Raw genomic sequence first — 17,521 nt, 5'->3', positions numbered from 1 at the left:
ATAGAGAAAAACACTTTCATTATCATACATAAATCATGAGGGATTTTTCTGCAACAAGAACATCAAGGTCAAAAATTAAAACAGTATGTTTGAATTCATTCAGAGAAATCAAAAATTCGGTGCATTATTGTGTGTTCATAATGCTGGAATATGCTGTGTACATACAATATTTCAAAAAAGAAAAGGAAAAATCAGTTAGCGTGTGCACAATGCTTGACTGTTCTTTAAATGTCTTTCATCATTCAGGTATACTGTGCTTAAACTCGAAAGCATTATTTCAGTTATGTTGAAGGCATCTTGAGCTAAAATGAACATGTTTTACAATTTTATTAGCATCTCATATATATTGCTGTAAATTCAATAATATAACAGGATTACTCATGAGCAGAAAATTGGTCATACTACTCCCAAACAAAAGAAATAAATTATAGGTAGAAGTTTTACAGCTATGTAAGAATTTCATTATGTGCCATACATAATGATGTAGCCCTGATTCAAATGAGCACGCATCTGTGTCACACTGAAATTTAATTTACTTTATGAATATGCTTAAGCACAGTTAATTAGGAGCTTTAATTAATTTCAAAATTCATTCCCTTCATCTTCTTTACAGTGTCTTCCAGAAGTGATTGTTATAAACATACAATTTTGCATGGCCAATATATAGGTGCCAACTCTGCTCTTGCAGTAAGCAAGGCTGCTGGCGAAGTATTCTTGCAAATTTACCTGAAATCATGTCCCCAGGCAGTAATAATGTGTCTCACTTAGCACACTTGCAATTGCAGGTCCAAGTTTCTATGATGTTTGGAGGCCAGTCAGCTGTTGAAGTCAATCCAAAGATCAACGTCGAGGAACTGAAATCTTTCACTTCCATGAGTTTGTACATAAAGCTTGAGAAAGACAACCCACAACTGGCAGCATCTCCAGACAGATTTATTTTGTACCTCGGAAACAAAAATGTAAGAAAGAGAATAACACAGTTAACTTACATATATATACTTTTTAAAAATGAAATAGGTTTGAAGTTTATTCATGTTTCAAAATAAGAAGTGTCTACTATATAACTGTCACTGATTTTGTGACAAGCAAAGAGCAAGAGTTTCTGAGATCCTCTGCCCTTGAAACTTCTCACCCCAAGCAATGAAGGATTCTCTCTAAGAAGCAAATGAGGCTGCCCATGCAGAGTGCCCACACTCGCTATCTCCACTGCTGTTACTGAGGTGCTCTGAAGCAGTTCATGTCACCTACCTGGCTTTTGTGGGCCACATTTGAATCAGGTTGACGCTGGTGACAGTGCCAATTCCAAACCTCTGAGGTCAGAGGCCCACAAGATAAGCAGGTTTATTTGCCTGTAGCTTGTGCTGCTGTTGTGCACTCTGTACATCACTACTTTCACCTTGAAAAGGCATATATTCTCACCACCCGTGACGTGTTGTGAAATAACTGCTCTTTAAATTGTGGTTTCTAAAAGAAGAAAAATCACATCTCACAAGCCAGATATAATCCTGGCAAGCTGTTAGTTGGGAAGGGTAAAGAGCCAAGCTTCTATTTTTAAGCTTTTCTAAAAAGAATGTCTACTGAATATGAATCAAGCGAAACCCCTCTTGGCAGAATATTTAATTGCAGCGTAATACCTAGGCTTTAGACAAATGTTTCTTCCCATTTCCTGCATATGGCACTGCACACTAGATATTGATGAACAACTTCCCATTGAACATGACCAATTTACAGTCAGAAGACCTTGTATTTACCTCAGTCAAAATGGATATAAAGTAAAATATCAGAGACTTCCTCTATATGGTTCTATCTGGTGAAAGAAACCAATTAAAGAATAAAGCATTTGTTTATTAGTTACATTTAAAGATATAACTTTATCAAAGCTCATCCTTTACTAATGTTTTGCATTAAATCTCTTTCAATGTTGTAGCTCTGACATCTTTCTCCATTGGTGTTTTAGGCAAAAAATTACATTGGTCTTGCAATTAAAAATGACAATCTTGTGTACATTTATAATCTGGGCGACCAAGATGTGGAGATACCTCTAGATGCCAAACCAGTCAGCACTTGGCCTTCTTATTTCAGCATCATCAAAATTGAGAGGTAAAGTGATAATGTACATCTCCCCCAAATCAAAGAGTTAATAGAAAAAAAAAATCAAATAGAAAAGGCTGGGTCAGAGCTTCTCATCAGGAGTCTCCAGTGTCTGGTTCTACTGTCGAAATAAATGGAAATTCTCTGTGCTTTTAAACAGCCAGGACCCAAGGGGCCACAGACAGGAAGAGAAAGTGTCTGTAGTTTCTCTCTTTGTTTTCCCCCAGAGTACCCATCTTCTAGTAAGGAAATAAAAAAACGTTCCTGGAGCCTGGCCTTGTTAAGTCTAGCCAACACAAAACTCTCTTCTCTTACAATTCCCTTCTACAGGGTTGGAAGACATGGCAAAATGTTTTTAACTGTGCCCAGTCTTAGCAGCACAGACGAAGAAAAATTCATCAAAAAGGGAGAGGTTCTTGGTCCTGGATCTCTGCTGAATTTGGAACCTGAAAATGCTGTTTTCTATGTTGGTGGAGTGCCTCAAGACTTCAAGGTTGGTCAGTTAAATACTGTATATTCAAAATTAAATAATGCAGACTTATCTTGCTGGGCTTTCCTTTAAACACAGAAATGGTTAATAAATAAAAGATCTTTATTTAGTCATGTATCATCTTACAATTCCATCTTCTAGCCATGGTGAAAACTACTGTTTTCTCTAGCATATCATGTCATAGAGTAAGATGATCAGATTCCTGATAGCTGTCATTCAAATTTTCTGAAATGTAATAATAAGAAAAAAGCTTGCTATCTGTTAAGTATAATGCGTGAACTAAGGCCTATTAGCCCAGCTTAAGAAAATTTGCAGGCTACCAGTTTTTTTCAATGTTTATTAGTTTTTAGTGTTTACAATTTCTCTTTTACAAATGTCACAAAAATGAAAAGTAATATCTTGTTAATATTAGGACAGTGTGGGAAACTAGCAATACAGTGATTTGTCTGAATTTAAATTATCATTGGTTTAAATCCAGCCTTACAACAGCATGAAGCATCACCTGTGCAAAACATGTCTGAAGACCTGTGTGGGACAGTTGCTTCACTCTAGTTCCTCGTAGTCAGCACGAATTAGCACCTCACTGACCTGCCTCTGTGAACAAACCAGGTCCTCTTTTTGGATTTAGAAATTGTTATGAATGGTCTTGGCTATGAAAATTGCATGGCTGAATGAAAATGTACTTAGAAAGACTTTAGAGAATGCTAAATTTTTTAAGCTAACTTGTAGGTGCTAAAAACACCCAACAACTGTTCCACAAGCAGCACTCCTAACAATATAAAAACAAAGTTTAATTCATATGCTTATGTATTCCTGAGCTTTTGCATTGCTGTGATATATGCCATGGTTTGAATTTGAGATTACTGAGCCCTGGGTGCAAATTGCCTGAGAATGGGACTGAAGACTGAATAATACTTGCACACACAAACAAAAACCAAACAAACAAACAAAAAAGTAATCCAGCAAATGAATCCTCTAGGTCTGTTCCACAGCAGTGCGGAGGAGAAGGAAAAGAGAAAAGTGAAGAAAAATGGGAAAGAAAATGGGAAGAAAAGGATTCATTAAACTATTTGATAAACATATGGGTTTCTTCTCCCTGAGGAATGGACACCTCACATTTTCATTTATTAACATACAGTCTTATTGGCTAAAAGCTTTTGCTTTTACTTCCCTGTTACATATTCTGTAAACATGAAATGTCCCACTTAACCATTAGAAGTCTCATGCTTAACATAATTTAACAGAATAGTAGAAGAAACAAAGAAAAAAAAAAAGGAAACATGATCATTTACCAAATGTACCTGTGCTGCAGTTAAGAACCTCATTTTCTCTTACAGCTACACATATTCTGCACTGCTGTATTACCATTATGATTACATCAGAAGCAAAATGGAAATAATGAGAAGCTAAAGAAAAGTCACTAGCAGTGATCAAACTCTGAAGTACCAGAGGTGTTCTTAATATCACACCTGTTCCACAGGGCAGAGTATTTTAATATTAAGAGAATGATTCACAAGTGCTGTCATCTTATTCCTTTGTATTTTTCCCCTCACCAACGTGGCTATTAAAATTCCATTTGCACTGACCTCTGTTAAAAGAAGGACTTTCTGTATCCTGCTAACTGTTCAAAATAATACCTACTGAGGATTAGCCACTGGTACAGACTTTGGATTCAAGTCTCCTGGGTTTAAAGAGCTCTCTCATTTCTCTCTCTTTTGTCATGGTGTGAAGTTATTCTTCTGACAGTGAAGGATGTCTACACATTAGATATGAAATATCAACCGAGAGATTCAAATACATTGAGCAAGATCTGTGATTAGTCAAATCTCAACCCTTTTCTCCTTCTCCAAGTGCGCTCCCTTCAAAACTACAAAAGAAGTTTTTGTTTGCAGTTGCCTTACCTGGCTTATTGTTCTCACTGTGAGACCATTTATGTGCTCCATTTTAACTTATAGCACAACGGCCACATCATGATAAGGACTGCAAAGACTATTCCGAGGTAACATCATTCCATTTGTTTCAAAATATGAAGAGCACAGAGACTAAACTGACCCCAGGCACAAACGCTTTCATGATACCCAAAGAAAGTGACCTTTCTCCTTTTGCTTTTCCTTGCTCTCTGCACAGCTCCCTCCTGGCTTAAACCTACCCGGCTTCATCGGCTGCCTGGAGCTGGCTACGCTGAACGACGAGGTGATCAGCCTGTACAACTTCAAGCACGTCTATAACATCGACACCACCACATCGCCACCTTGTGCCAGGTAGGGGACAGTCCCACCGCCACTCTGCTGCTCTTTCTTGCAACTGCCAGTCCTGGTCGTTCATTAGTGTTTTAGATTAAGAATGTGAAGGTGATATTGAGTTGCCCAGAAGGACCTTGGCCACTTTTAAGTCCTGCTTATGTCAATAAGTTGAATTTATGCATAAACAGGAGTTGGACTCGATGATCCTTATGGGTCTCTTCCAACTCGAGGTATTCCATGATTCGCTGCTGTCTCCATTAACTCTCTCACAAGCTTGCTTATTTATGCCTTTGAAAGGGAAACTGCCATGTTAGCTGGGGCATGGTCCAGGCTCCATCCTTACCCCTGCTGCTTGCCTAGGACAGGATTGTTCCTGACTCGAATCCTGTCCCTGCAAGCGACAACAGCCACAGCCACCTCGCTCCAGTGGGTCCAGTAAACCTGAGTGCAGTCCCGTCCCCAGGTAGCAAAGCCAGCATGAAAGTTATCTTTCTGTCATATGCTCTCAAACCCACAACAGAAATTCCTCAGATAAGCCATTTACAAACTTGGAAATGTGGCCCCTAAAGTAGAAGTGAACATCAACCGCAGCGTTCCTTTAGCACCGACATAGCAGGCATTTTGTTCATACAACAGGCAGCAACAGCAGAAGCTCTCTACACAAAGAACAGGAAAGAAATTTTCAGTTCTCAGTGGGAAGAAATGAGGAGGTGCTGGGACAGAACAGCTGATTGCTCCCCATGCCATTCCTACCAGGAACACAAGGTGCTGCTCCCCAGGACAGTGCAGCAGAGCCCATGCTCAGTTAAAGAACTCAGAGAATTAAAATAGGTTTCTGCACAAAACAGGAAAGCACTGAATAGAAATGTATGTGTTTCCTTATGATGAGGAGGTGTTGTGGGCCTGCTGCTTTACAAAGATGAGCAAATTTTCATGTCCTCTACACACCATACAGGATAAAAGCATGATGTAATGATGAAGGACTTAGGTACACCTTCAAAGCTACACATTATTTTTCAGAAAAAAAATCCCAGGAAGAATTTGAAAGAAAAAGTCATCATTCTCACCACTGCCAGGAAGAAGCAGCAGTTCAGAACAATTATTTCAAGAAAATATTTTAATTGTAAAGGTCTTTAAATTTTCCCCAAATTGAAATGAGGGTATGCCAAATATTTCTTCTCTGCTTGTTTTTTCGTAGAAATAAGTTGGCTTTCACTCAGAGTCGTGCTGTGAGCTATTTCTTTGATGGCTCTGGCTATGCCTTGGCAAGAAATATTGAAAGAAGGGGAAGATTCAGCCAGGTGACTCGGTTTGACATAGAAGTTCGAACACCTACAGACAACGGATTGATCCTGCTGATGATTAATGGGGTGAGTACCAAATCCTGCTGGCACCCTTTATCCATGAGCGCCACAAGCTCCCCAGGAGTTACACTATCATGGAAAAGCCAAAATGCTTATGTCCTCACATTTAATTTCTGGAAAGAGGAAATACTTTGTGTTTGCCTGGTGCATGCATACATTAGAAGCGAACTGGAACTTGCTCTGCAATGGGCCCAGGAAGCCGAAGCCCTGAGCTGGACTCTGCTCTCATCCAGGGACAGTCAGAACTTCAGAGCAGTCATACTCTTGTGATTACATTTTGAGGCAGACTGCAATTAAGCCCAGGAGTTGCACCTTTATTTAGATATGAATGCACAATCAAAGCAATAGGAGATTTCTGTTAAGTAATTCCCATAAAGCAGCCACTTTGTGGTAGCTGCCACATTATAACTGTGTCTCAGGGTCCACTAGAGTTAAATATGTATTTAAGTTACTGAAAATAGAAAGAGGCCCAAACAAAAAGGCTTGATCCAAATATCACCAGTTTTTCAGAAGTTTGAGGGTGATACAAACTCTGTAAGGGTTTGAAGAAAGTAGACTCCGCATGCAAATATTCTCTGAAGGCAAACTCAGATTATTTTGTCTTTCATAGAATCATAGAATGTCCTGAGTTGGAAGGGACCCACAAGGATCATTGAGTCCAGCTCCTGTCCCGCTTATGACAACCCCAAATTCACACCATGTGTCTGAGGGCATTGTCCAATCGCTTCTTGAACACTGTCAGGCTTGGGGCCGTGACACCTCCCTGGGGAACCTGTTCCAGTGCTCCACCACCAGATGTCTTTGGGCATCTCCACATCAAGCTCCCAAGTCATGTGTGAATTACAGCTTGATAAAGCCACAGAAAACATTTTACTATGTAGATGCAATCCACAGACATACACTTGTTTAGACACCTACATGTACCACCACACTGAGCATTTAGAAGATAAAAAATTCCACTCTCATTAGAAGAGCTACTCTCTACTGTTTGCCTTTAGGGTAACTTCCAGAGGAAAGTTGTGGGGAGCAATTTGTTCTGCAGCATGGCATGCCACCACAATCTTTCATTCTCAGAAGGTTTTGGACTAAGCAACTGCTGTTTAAAGTTTAGCAGCCTCTATTGCAGAAGAGTCATTTTTCTTCCAGGTAGAAGTGCTCAGAGGCTCATTGGAGATGTAGGCACTTCATATATTACAGTGGAAACTGTGATCAAGTTGGATGTTAGCTGTGGAAGACCATGCCTGCTCACAGGCACTTTTAGAAAGACTGTGGAATGTGGCCCATTATTCAATTCTGGAAAGACAGCTCATAAATATTCTGAAAGTAATCCCTGTTTCATTTTCAAATTTAAGCTGTTCGAGACAAACCCAAGCTGTAGTTTCATTTAAAAGTGCTAGATTAAAACCTGCTTTTACTACTTTAAGTAATGACTTCTGAGGGTGGACTCATTTGTGTCAGAGATAGCAGTTCTTGGCCTGCAGTAGTTTTCTGAGAATTATTGTTCCCATGCCTATATTAGGCATGGGAACAACAGCATAAACGGTAGGAGAGAAGACAAACATCAGCATTAAAACGATTAACCCAAATGCACAGTTGCTGTAAATTGTCCTTTCTGCTTCTTTGTGTTCGGAGTTGGAACACAACTAATTCTATGGTACAGATCTTCATTTCAAGCAGTCCCTAAAGGTTTTCTAAGGTAGAGCTCCTGTTTATAATGTTTATGTCACCCAGCCAGAGAACAGAAGTCAGAAAATGAAGCAAGAATAGTCAGGAAATCCAGAAACCAAACACACAGTAAATACATTCTATCTATTGCTCAGACTTCAGGAAATATATCAGTGCTGATGAGGGCTGGGAAGAGAGACAATCCTGAGCTACTACAGGTGTCCTGATAGAAGCTGCTAGTCCAGATACAGCCATTCTCACACAACACTGCTTTTACCAGCTGTACTGGTAAATAAATAAATAACTGCTGATGACACCAAACTGGGAGGAAGGGCTGATACACCAGAAGGCTGTGCTGCCATTCAGTGAGATCTGGACAGGCTGGAGGACTGGGCAGAGAAGAACCTAATGAAATTCAACAAGGGCAAGTGTAGGGCCCTGCACCTGGGCAGGAATAACCCCAGACACCAGTACAGGTTAGGGGCAGACCTGCTGGAAAACAGCTTTGCAGAGAAGCACCTGGGAGTCCTGGTCAACAACAGGTTGACCGTGAGTCAACGATGTGCCCTTGTGGCCAAGAAGGCCGACAGTATCCTGGGGTGCGTCAGGAAAAGCGTGACCAGCAGGTGGAGGGAGGTTATCCTCCCCCTTGACTCTGCCCTGGTGAGGCCACATCTGGGCAGTCCAGTTCTGGGCTCCCCAGCTTAAGAAGGACAAGGGATTACTGGAGGGAGTCCAGTGGAGGGCTACAAAGATTATTAGGGGCCTAGAGCACCTTTCTTGTGGGGAGAGACTGAGAGAGCTGCGTCTGTTCAGCCTGGAGAAGGTTGAGAGGGGATCTTATCAGTGTTTATAAATATTTCACGGGTGAATGTCAAGAGGATGGGACCGGACTCCTTTCAGTGGTGCCCAATGATAGGATGAGGGATAACGAGCACAGATTGAAGCATAGGAGGTTCCATCTGAATATGAGGAGAAACATCTCTACTTTGAGGGTGACAGAGCACTGGAACAGGCTGCCCAGAGAGGTTCTGGAGTCTCTTTGGAGACATTTTAAACCTGCCTGGACACATTCCTGTGCAATCTGCTCTGGTGAACCTACTTTAGCAGGTGGGTTGGACTAGATGTTCTCCAGAGGTCCCTTCCAATCCCAACCATTCTGTGATAACATCTGTGGGGCATGTCGTATTACTTTGACAGTAAACAGATGTGTTTGCATTAAGAATACTTTGCTAGTAAAGAATATTGGCACTACTGTGCTACCAAATACTGTTCCTACAGGGAAACAGTTCATCAAGTCTTCAAGTCAGTGCTGTTTATCAAATAATTATGTGTGCATGTGTATATATACAAATATATTATGTCCATAAAAATAATCCAGAAACTGTGTTATAGTTTTGCAAATGAAGAGATCTTTTCCCAGCATGCTTTTCACAATATCAGACACTCTCATAACACCTTTTATTATTTTTTTTTAAATTGCCGACACTATCATAGTGCTTTCCTGACTGCTGTTTTGTTTTATATAGAGTATGTTCTTCAGTCTAGAGATGCACAACGGTTTCTTGTACCTCCGCTATGACTTTGGCTTCAGCACCGGCCCTGTGCTTCTAGAGGACTCCATGAAGAAAGCTCAAATTAACGATGCTAAATTCCATGAGGTAGAGACGTGGTTACAATCACAGCTATTTGACCAGCTATCCCAGCAGCAATAAAGCAGTAATAATTTGCTTCAACACCAATGAGAGCAGCAAAGGGAAGAGGGGCCAGGCAGTGTTGCAGTAGAGCAGAGTAGAGCATGTAGAGTGCGTCTGCCTGGAATGTGAAAGAGCACATGCCAGTCCCACCACCACTGAGCAGTGGAAAGGGCAGGTTCTCCCTAAGTCCTGGTAAATCAGTGCTTGTGGACAGATTCTGGATGTTACTAGCCAAAGATGGGACAGTTCACATGGGAGAAAAAGTGTTACTAATTCAAAATGTGATTATATCCAGGACAACTATATCCTTCAAATGCACAATTCTTCTCAACTAAAAACATGTCATTATCCTAACGTGACCACCTTAGTTGTTATGCATTTTATTACAAGAAATACTGCATCTTCCATTTCATTTGAAGGGAGAATTAATCAGGTAACGGTCTTTTATATCTGCATAGTATTTTAGGGACTTGGGCAAATCAAAAATATCTAGTTGTATTTGTTTTAAGAGAATTTGCTTTAAGCCAGTGTAACTGTGAGAGTGACAGTAGCAAATCCCACTTTGTGGCTTGCTTCTCCTACCACTTACTTGACGTAAATTCAAAGTCTGATTCCTGATCCACAACTACAGCTACAGTTCTGTTCAACCTGTTTAAGTAAAGAACAATTAAGCCTTTTATGCTTTAACAATTAAATAAGATTTTTAAGAAGTATGCCTTAATTTCTTGGATAAATCAAGAAAGCACTCTGAAGCTAATGGAGCTTATCTGTTTGCTGCAGTGTAGAATTTGACATAGGGTACTTTCATGTGGATTTATTCATAAGTGAAATATCCTAGGTTTTCAGTCATCAGAGAAATTGTGACATCAAAATAAGCTCCCCACTAGTAATTGTTGTCAGCCTCTCCCAACCTTCAAACAACTTTTTTGATAAATGAGAGTAACTTTTCAAACAAAAAGATATAAAGATGTAATCAATTTTGCAAAATCACCATGACAACTTACAAAAGGTGACATTTTGGACACTTCTAAGCATGTTTTTCTTTTCAGATTTCTATTATATACCACAATTCTAAGAAGATGATCTTGGTAGTAGACAGGCGACATATAAAAAGCGTGGACAACGAAAGAACAGCAATGCCATTCACAGACATCTACATCGGAGGAGCACCTGCTGAGATCTTGCACTCCAGGTTGGTTTACAACTGGGATGTGATCATTATTTTCAAGTAATCACCATATTTAAGTTATGTTTCATGACCTGTGCTCAAGGGCTTACAATAAGACATTTTTCTCAGCCTCAACACCTTCTGTAAAACAACCCTTCGGACACTCTTTTAAGTGTCAAAGCTCTAAAGTACCAAGGATTAGGCTTAATCCAGCACAGGTAAATTCTGCTGAAATTGGTCTATTTTTAGTAAGGGTAACATAAACTGTTGTCTTCTAAAACAAAAAGGCATTTTCAAAGAACACATGGATATATGGAATCACTATTACTCCTTGCTCTGCAAAAAGTGGTCTTTGTAAAACAGCAGTGCACTAGCTGAGTGATCAAAACCCTGTACCAACTGCATCTTCAAATCTAAAGATGGTTTTTTTTTGACTATGCACTCCAGTCCTGATTCGTCTCAGTTCCTCTCTAGAACCAAGTCAGTTGGCTCTGTGTGGGCATGGGAAGAAAATAAGAAGTCTCATTTTCCCATCATACCATTTGACAGAAGCCAAGTTTACTCTCAGTACACTGTATAACTCTCACTTCTTGCAGTGGGAATCTGCCGGACAAGGGTCACGCTTTGGGAGAGCGGGCTGGCTGCTTGAAGAAGGGTACGCTCTTCTGACAGGCATTATTCATTCCCAGGATCAGGCAGCAAGGCCAGCGTTTTCAGAAGGGCCTCAGCTGCGGTTTTAAGCGTCACAACTGCTAACAGAAAAAAATAAAAAGGAAGATAGCAAATGTTGCACAATAGTTTCTAGGAATTAGTGGGACATCTCCTGAAACCTTACTTTATTGTCAAGAGAGCCTGTTGAATTGATAAATAATGTCTGAGATGTAAAACACTTGCAGATCAGGCTTTTAAGATAGGGACAAACTTCGTGTAAAGGAAAATTATGCACTTCAATCCCATGTTATTATCTGAACATGCAAACAAAATGGTGGACAAGAGGGAAACAGAGTATATAATTTATCTGGCCTTTCAAATAGTTCTTTACAAAGGTCTGTCATAAGGGACTATTAAGAAAACTAGTGGGGTGGAGCAGGGAAAGGCTGCAGTGGATTAGAAAGCAGCTGGGAAAGAGAAAATAGGACATAGTAGTAACACTTCAATTTTCACAGTATAAAATGTCTGCAGCACATGCCCAAAGGATGTCTCTTAGGGCTTGTATTAAATACACTAATGCTCTATAAACAAAGGACAAAAGGATGGTGAAAATTACTTCGGTTAATCAAGCCTACAGAACACTGAAAGAGCCCAGAAGGACCTAGAAATCAAGGCAATTGAGAGCTCAATGGCACATGAGACTTGTTCACAAATGTAGGATACAAGATGACTCGCATGAATTATGCTTTATGGGTGAATTGTAGTTATGCTGCAAAACACCTGTAAGGTACTGTCAAAGCAGGAAAAATAGCATCTCAATAAACAAGTTGTATCAGAAAAAAAAAAATAGGTATTTTTAAAATATGATCAACTGTAACATTGAAAAGTCCATGCAGAAATTATTTAAGTGGAGCTACACCCTTGCCTTTGATATTGTACTCAGCTTTTGTTCTCAAGAAAAGGGTAGACAGCAAAAAGTATGGTCCAAATGTGGTGACATTATTCCTTTTTCATAAGTCGAGCATAAGTAGGTATTAGAATTTTATCATCTACTACTATCTCTTTACTACTACTACCTACTATTGATATTGATGCTCCCTTTTTCTAGACAGACTTACATTTAGCTGATATTGGGGGCAGCAGCAGGAGGGGGAAACTAGGTCTGGTTTTAGAGGAGGAGTTTAATATTCTTTCAAAGCAGTCTGCCTTACAATGAGGTAAGTCATAGACAACTAGCAACAAGCTGATGTCAATGCTGTCAGTAGCATCTCATGTGAGCCGAGAAGAATCCCACTGCCAAGGTCCATCTTGTAGAAAGCACAAAGACCGCTTACAGGTAGCCAGGTCAAAACTCCAGAATTCACATTCGGTCCTTCAGTTTATTTGTTCCACAGTTATCTCCTGGACTAGTACCCAGTAGATCCCATGTCATTTCCTTGTCCTGCCACAGACCCTCTGTGATCTTAGGAAAATTTCTTCTTTTTCATGCAGCATGAGTACTGAGAGGATAAATTCAATTATATTTGCCCTGTTCTGTAATGCTGTGATATCTTGGTGAGGAACAGTTGAAAAACTTAGAGCAGTGAGCAGAAGGAGTTGGGATACACTGCTGTTCCATCCATCTCAAATCTGACATAAACAGAATCCTGGAAGCCCAACTGCTGCTCTCGTCTAGAACTACATAAACTCACTCAACAGCAAGCAGACTTTACTTACTGACCTCTGTTACTATTATTTTTTAAGAAATAGAGATCCATTTGCTTCCCAAGACAAAAATGGAGCTTGCTATTAAAAGCAAAACACAAAAACTAAACCAGAACTTTTCTAAAATAATAAAAAATGGAGATAGAAATACAGTGATTTTCACTGTAAGTGGGTAGAAATATATTTTTAAATGTCTTTTCTTTGCGGCAGCTATTTTTATCTTTTTAAAGTTAATCTATACAGATCTCCTCTCTGAACTCTCATATTCCCCACCCCCGCCATAGCATTTATTACAACTGGTGCATCCTGACTTTTCAAAACACATAATGTGGTTAATTACTTGTTTTACATAAAGATATAGGAATAGGGCACTAGTGAGGCAAATGATTGAGGCTTTTCCAAGGTTTTTAGAACACCGTGGAGATAAAGGTCTGTTCAGAAATGCAAGGGCTATCTAACTGCAGCTTGCTTGGCATCATTTTCCAACAGCATTAGTTCACATCTGGCAGGAAGTATTGGCTTTAAAGGCTGCATGAAAGGTTTCCAATTCCAAAAGAAGGATTTCAACTTGTTAGAAGAACCAGGAACCCTAGGAATCAGCTATGGGTGCCCAGAGGATTCACTGGTAAGTGTAACATCATTTGTGTGCTATATTCTGAAAGGAAATATTCCAATCTAATTCATTTTTTCTCAAAGAAACAAGAAGTGTCTTTGCATCTTAATATAGATGTGTGAAATGAAAAAGACAAGAAGATTTTCACCCTTCAAATTACCTCTCCCCCTGAGTCAGGCCAGCTCTTCCTCTGTGATGCACAAACCAACAGCATGAGCATCAACACTAAGAAAATTGCCATTTTGTTTCTGATCACTTCCATCATTCATCATTTTTTCATCACAATGCAAGGCTGGTAAATCTAAAGAGTGTTTCTGGTCTTTCCTCTATGGCCATGTCTATCCAAAGCCATGCTATGAACCTGCAAAGATGAAGGAACCCACCACTTGTAGAACTCATCACACAATCTCACCCCCTGTCAACAAGGAAGCTAGCTGCAATTTGTCCTAATTTCTCCTACCTCAGACTGGATTTTTCTTCCGAGACTCAGAGGGTTATAGACCATCATGTCCAACACCACCCTCCGTCCCCCACTCCAGCACACAGTCCAACTCATAAAATAATGCATCACACGTTGGGACGGTGACGGTGCCACACAGCTGAGACAGGGGCTTGAGCCCCCTCTGCTTCTAGTCTTCATAGTCACTAACGTCAGCAGACTTAGCATTAGGCCAAGAATCCCACGAAACTGAGAATAACTTGACTTACACTGCCTAAAATGGCTACACTCTCTTAAGAATTTCACAGCATGTGAGGGAGAGTATATAAATTACGTTAAGACATACAGGAAAAACTGACGTTTTCATAGAACTGAACTGGCTGCATCTTTGAAAAAAAAAAAGCCTCATTCTTTTTGTGATTTGAATGTTTTCTGCAGTTCATTTGTAATTTTCTTTTATTTAATACACAGATGTCCCGCAAAGCATATTTCAATGGAGAGAGCTTCATTGCATCAAGCCAAAAAGTGTCTCTCTTTACTGAATTTGAAGGAGGTTTTAATTTCCGGACATTGCAGCCCAATGGGTTGCTGTTCTACTATTCTGAAGGAGTGAGTATATATTTCTCTACAGTTTGCTTTATTTTATCCTTGGATTGTTTCCCAGGAGAATACTAAGGGAATAATACAATTTCTCACTTCATCTTTTCATAATAGAGAAAGCAGTCTGCAACATATTATAGAAGCAATCATTGATTACTTCATTTTTACAGTTCACATTTGATCTACAGATGAAAACCAGCAACGCTTAGACATTATTTTGATGTTGAGAAGAGGATTTGATCAAATGCCTAGAATTAACCTACATCCATTTGTGCTTAATAAAGTCCTTAAGGCAGAAATGCACAGTGGATCTTGCTGTGCTCAGCTGCACTGCAATCCCTACTTGGACCTGTGGGTGCTACCCGAATACAAATAGTATTAGGGGCCTGATATTTTCCATCCCTAGAAGTAAAGACCAAGTTTGTTTGAATTAGTGAGATGGTATTTTGAGCACTGCTGAGATGACAGAAATCAGTCAGAAAGCTCCCTATATTCCCAGATGATACTTCAGCCTTCCTGTGTGATTGGGAAAAGCTGCACTTGATAATGACTCCTTGCATTTAATGGAAGCCAGGCTGCTCTAAATGCCCCCTCAGAAGTGTGACATTGGCAGATATATGGACTTGCACTCCCAAAATGTTGTGTGAGCCAGAGTGATTCCAAGATCATGCAGCCTCAGATGACAGAACATTTGCAACCACCCCCAAAAGTCTGTTCTGCTATACCTGCAGAAGATCATCAGCAGTGCAGCAGGGCAGGCTGTACGACACTGATAACCGCTCCTGAACTTTTACATTTTACAGCCTGAAGTATTACCTTAAATTGAAATCAGTAACCATGTCAGTTATCCACATCATTTGCATAAATGAGGCCTTAGACACACCACTTCTGGTTTTAGCTCAAAAGCTCTAATCCTATGAGATGCCAAGTGCCCTACTTAACAAATGGAGGTTCAGCTTTTTAGCACTTGACAGAACAAGACAGGATGGTTCCTACCAGTGCACAGGGGCAGTGCTTGCTCTGATAGAACAGATAATATTCCTGCTTTGTGGCACAGTGATCCCATATGCTTGACCCAGATAGCAGATCTTATCTGAGATAATTTTGAGTGATTGAATGGGTCTGATCAGAGGGAATTAGGAAAAGAAAAAAAAAATTATTGGTCTTATGACAGCAGGAATCTTGCGGTAACAGCTGCTCTATACAGTACCAGGGGTACCAGAAACACAAATGAAATGTAAATATCATACATCCATGCTAGTGGAAGGAGCTCATGTGACAGATACACGAGACATAATCAGCAGCAGAATTCCCAGAATTCGGGCTTAAAAAGCAGCAAGAATATCAATTCTAACGAGATCATCTTTTTTGCAAATAAAGCACAAATGGAGAAAAGAGTGGGAAAGAAAAGAAACACAACAGGAAAATGCACAGAAATGTTAATTTTTCTGTGTTACAATTACTTATGAAGATGTTTTTGTCTGTATTTCAGTCAGATGTATTATCCATCTCTATGGACAGAGGTGCTGTTGTATTAAATGCAAGTGGAACCAAAATTCAGTCACCAGACCGAAATTACAATGACGGAAAAACTCACTTCATCATTACTTCTGTCACCCCAGAAAGGTAAAGCTGTCCAGCATCTTTTATTCTCTACCTCCAGAATATATATATTTATTGTAAAGCACATTATCATTTAATATTCACTTTCAAAATGATGTTTAAGTGGGGGTTTTTAAGTTATATTTTTACCTGATCTATTCAGTAAAAAAAATACAAAGCAAAAAATCTGTGATTGAAAACTGGCCAGCTTGGCCTGAGCAGGAGATGCTAGAAATTTTTACTAAAACTAAAATAATAGTTTTTCTAAAAGCTTAGTTCTTTTTTGTCCTCAGGTATGAAAGCAGTTTAACAACATTTAAGACTAGCATGAGATTCATTTTGCAGCAGGATTGAATGTTCTGATTTGTTAAAGCAATCCCAGATTGACCCTGAAGTAATTTAGGCATCCTCACGAAAAGCATTAATTTGGGATATATACAGTGAAACATGTTCAAAATACTTTTAGCACTGACAGACACAAATGTAGGACTAAATGCAGCAGTTTTAGGGATTTACAGAAGGAATAAGAATCTCTGTGTGCCGCTTAAAAAACTTGAAAGCATAGTTTTATTGGTTTTACTGTTGTTTTCTATGTTTAAAATTTTCTTAGAAGGTCTAGTAACCAAAGCATCTTTCTTCAAGAATCTTGCCTATGCAGATATAGCCAGGTCATTTTCAGTTTTCTAAAGGAAATGGAGGTTTGTACCTATGACTTCTGACATCCAAGATACACAGTTTGAAAAGCTGAAGATGTGAAAAGATGCCTCGGAATAGCATTGGGGACTGTCATGTTTTGCTGGGTATTTTGAATTCTTAACTTTCCAAACAAAACCAACGTCTGATGCTTTAGTAATACTCAGTTTCTTATTAAAGGAATAGAATCCTTCCTGACTCCTGCAGCAATTAATGTGTTGCAAAATGAGGTTAGGTAAAGAACACTGTATAAGCTCAAACATCAATGTACTGTGATGACAGAGAAGTAAAAGGGGATAGGGGCACAAAGAAGAAGAAGTAGCATGTGCTTAGATCTTATTTTTCCCAAATGGTGGCTCCATCCATTTATTAGCAATCCCTTACTTTGTCTGTTTTCACCGGGCAGACTGGTTTTTTTAGACTTCACAATTCACCCCAGGATATTATGAATTCCATGGGCCTCTGGACTCAGCTTTGCCAGTGGGTTAATTGCACTGCTGC

At 39.6% G+C, this 17,521-nt stretch overlaps 1 protein-coding gene across 1 annotated transcript in view; it reads left to right on the top strand.

Annotated features, from left to right (window-relative positions):
- LAMA4 (laminin subunit alpha 4) overlaps positions 1-17,521 on the top strand; it is a 100,169-nt gene that overhangs the window by 67,898 nt on the left and 14,750 nt on the right. Inside the window, exons 19-28 of the mRNA XM_065630716.1 lie at positions 786-959; positions 1,958-2,100; positions 2,422-2,584; positions 4,709-4,842; positions 6,023-6,194; positions 9,383-9,514; positions 10,600-10,742; positions 13,563-13,698; positions 14,597-14,734; positions 16,218-16,351. Of these exons, the coding sequence (XP_065486788.1) occupies positions 786-959; positions 1,958-2,100; positions 2,422-2,584; positions 4,709-4,842; positions 6,023-6,194; positions 9,383-9,514; positions 10,600-10,742; positions 13,563-13,698; positions 14,597-14,734; positions 16,218-16,351 (1,469 nt within the window). The remainder of the gene's footprint in view (positions 1-785; positions 960-1,957; positions 2,101-2,421; positions 2,585-4,708; positions 4,843-6,022; positions 6,195-9,382; positions 9,515-10,599; positions 10,743-13,562; positions 13,699-14,596; positions 14,735-16,217; positions 16,352-17,521) is intronic.

This window comes from Caloenas nicobarica, chromosome 3 (genome assembly GCF_036013445.1).
Source record: "Caloenas nicobarica isolate bCalNic1 chromosome 3, bCalNic1.hap1, whole genome shotgun sequence".
Classification (NCBI taxonomy): Eukaryota; Metazoa; Chordata; class Aves; order Columbiformes; family Columbidae; genus Caloenas; species Caloenas nicobarica.
Note: the sequence above shows the minus strand (reverse complement) of the source record. Positions and strands in the feature narration are given on the sequence as shown.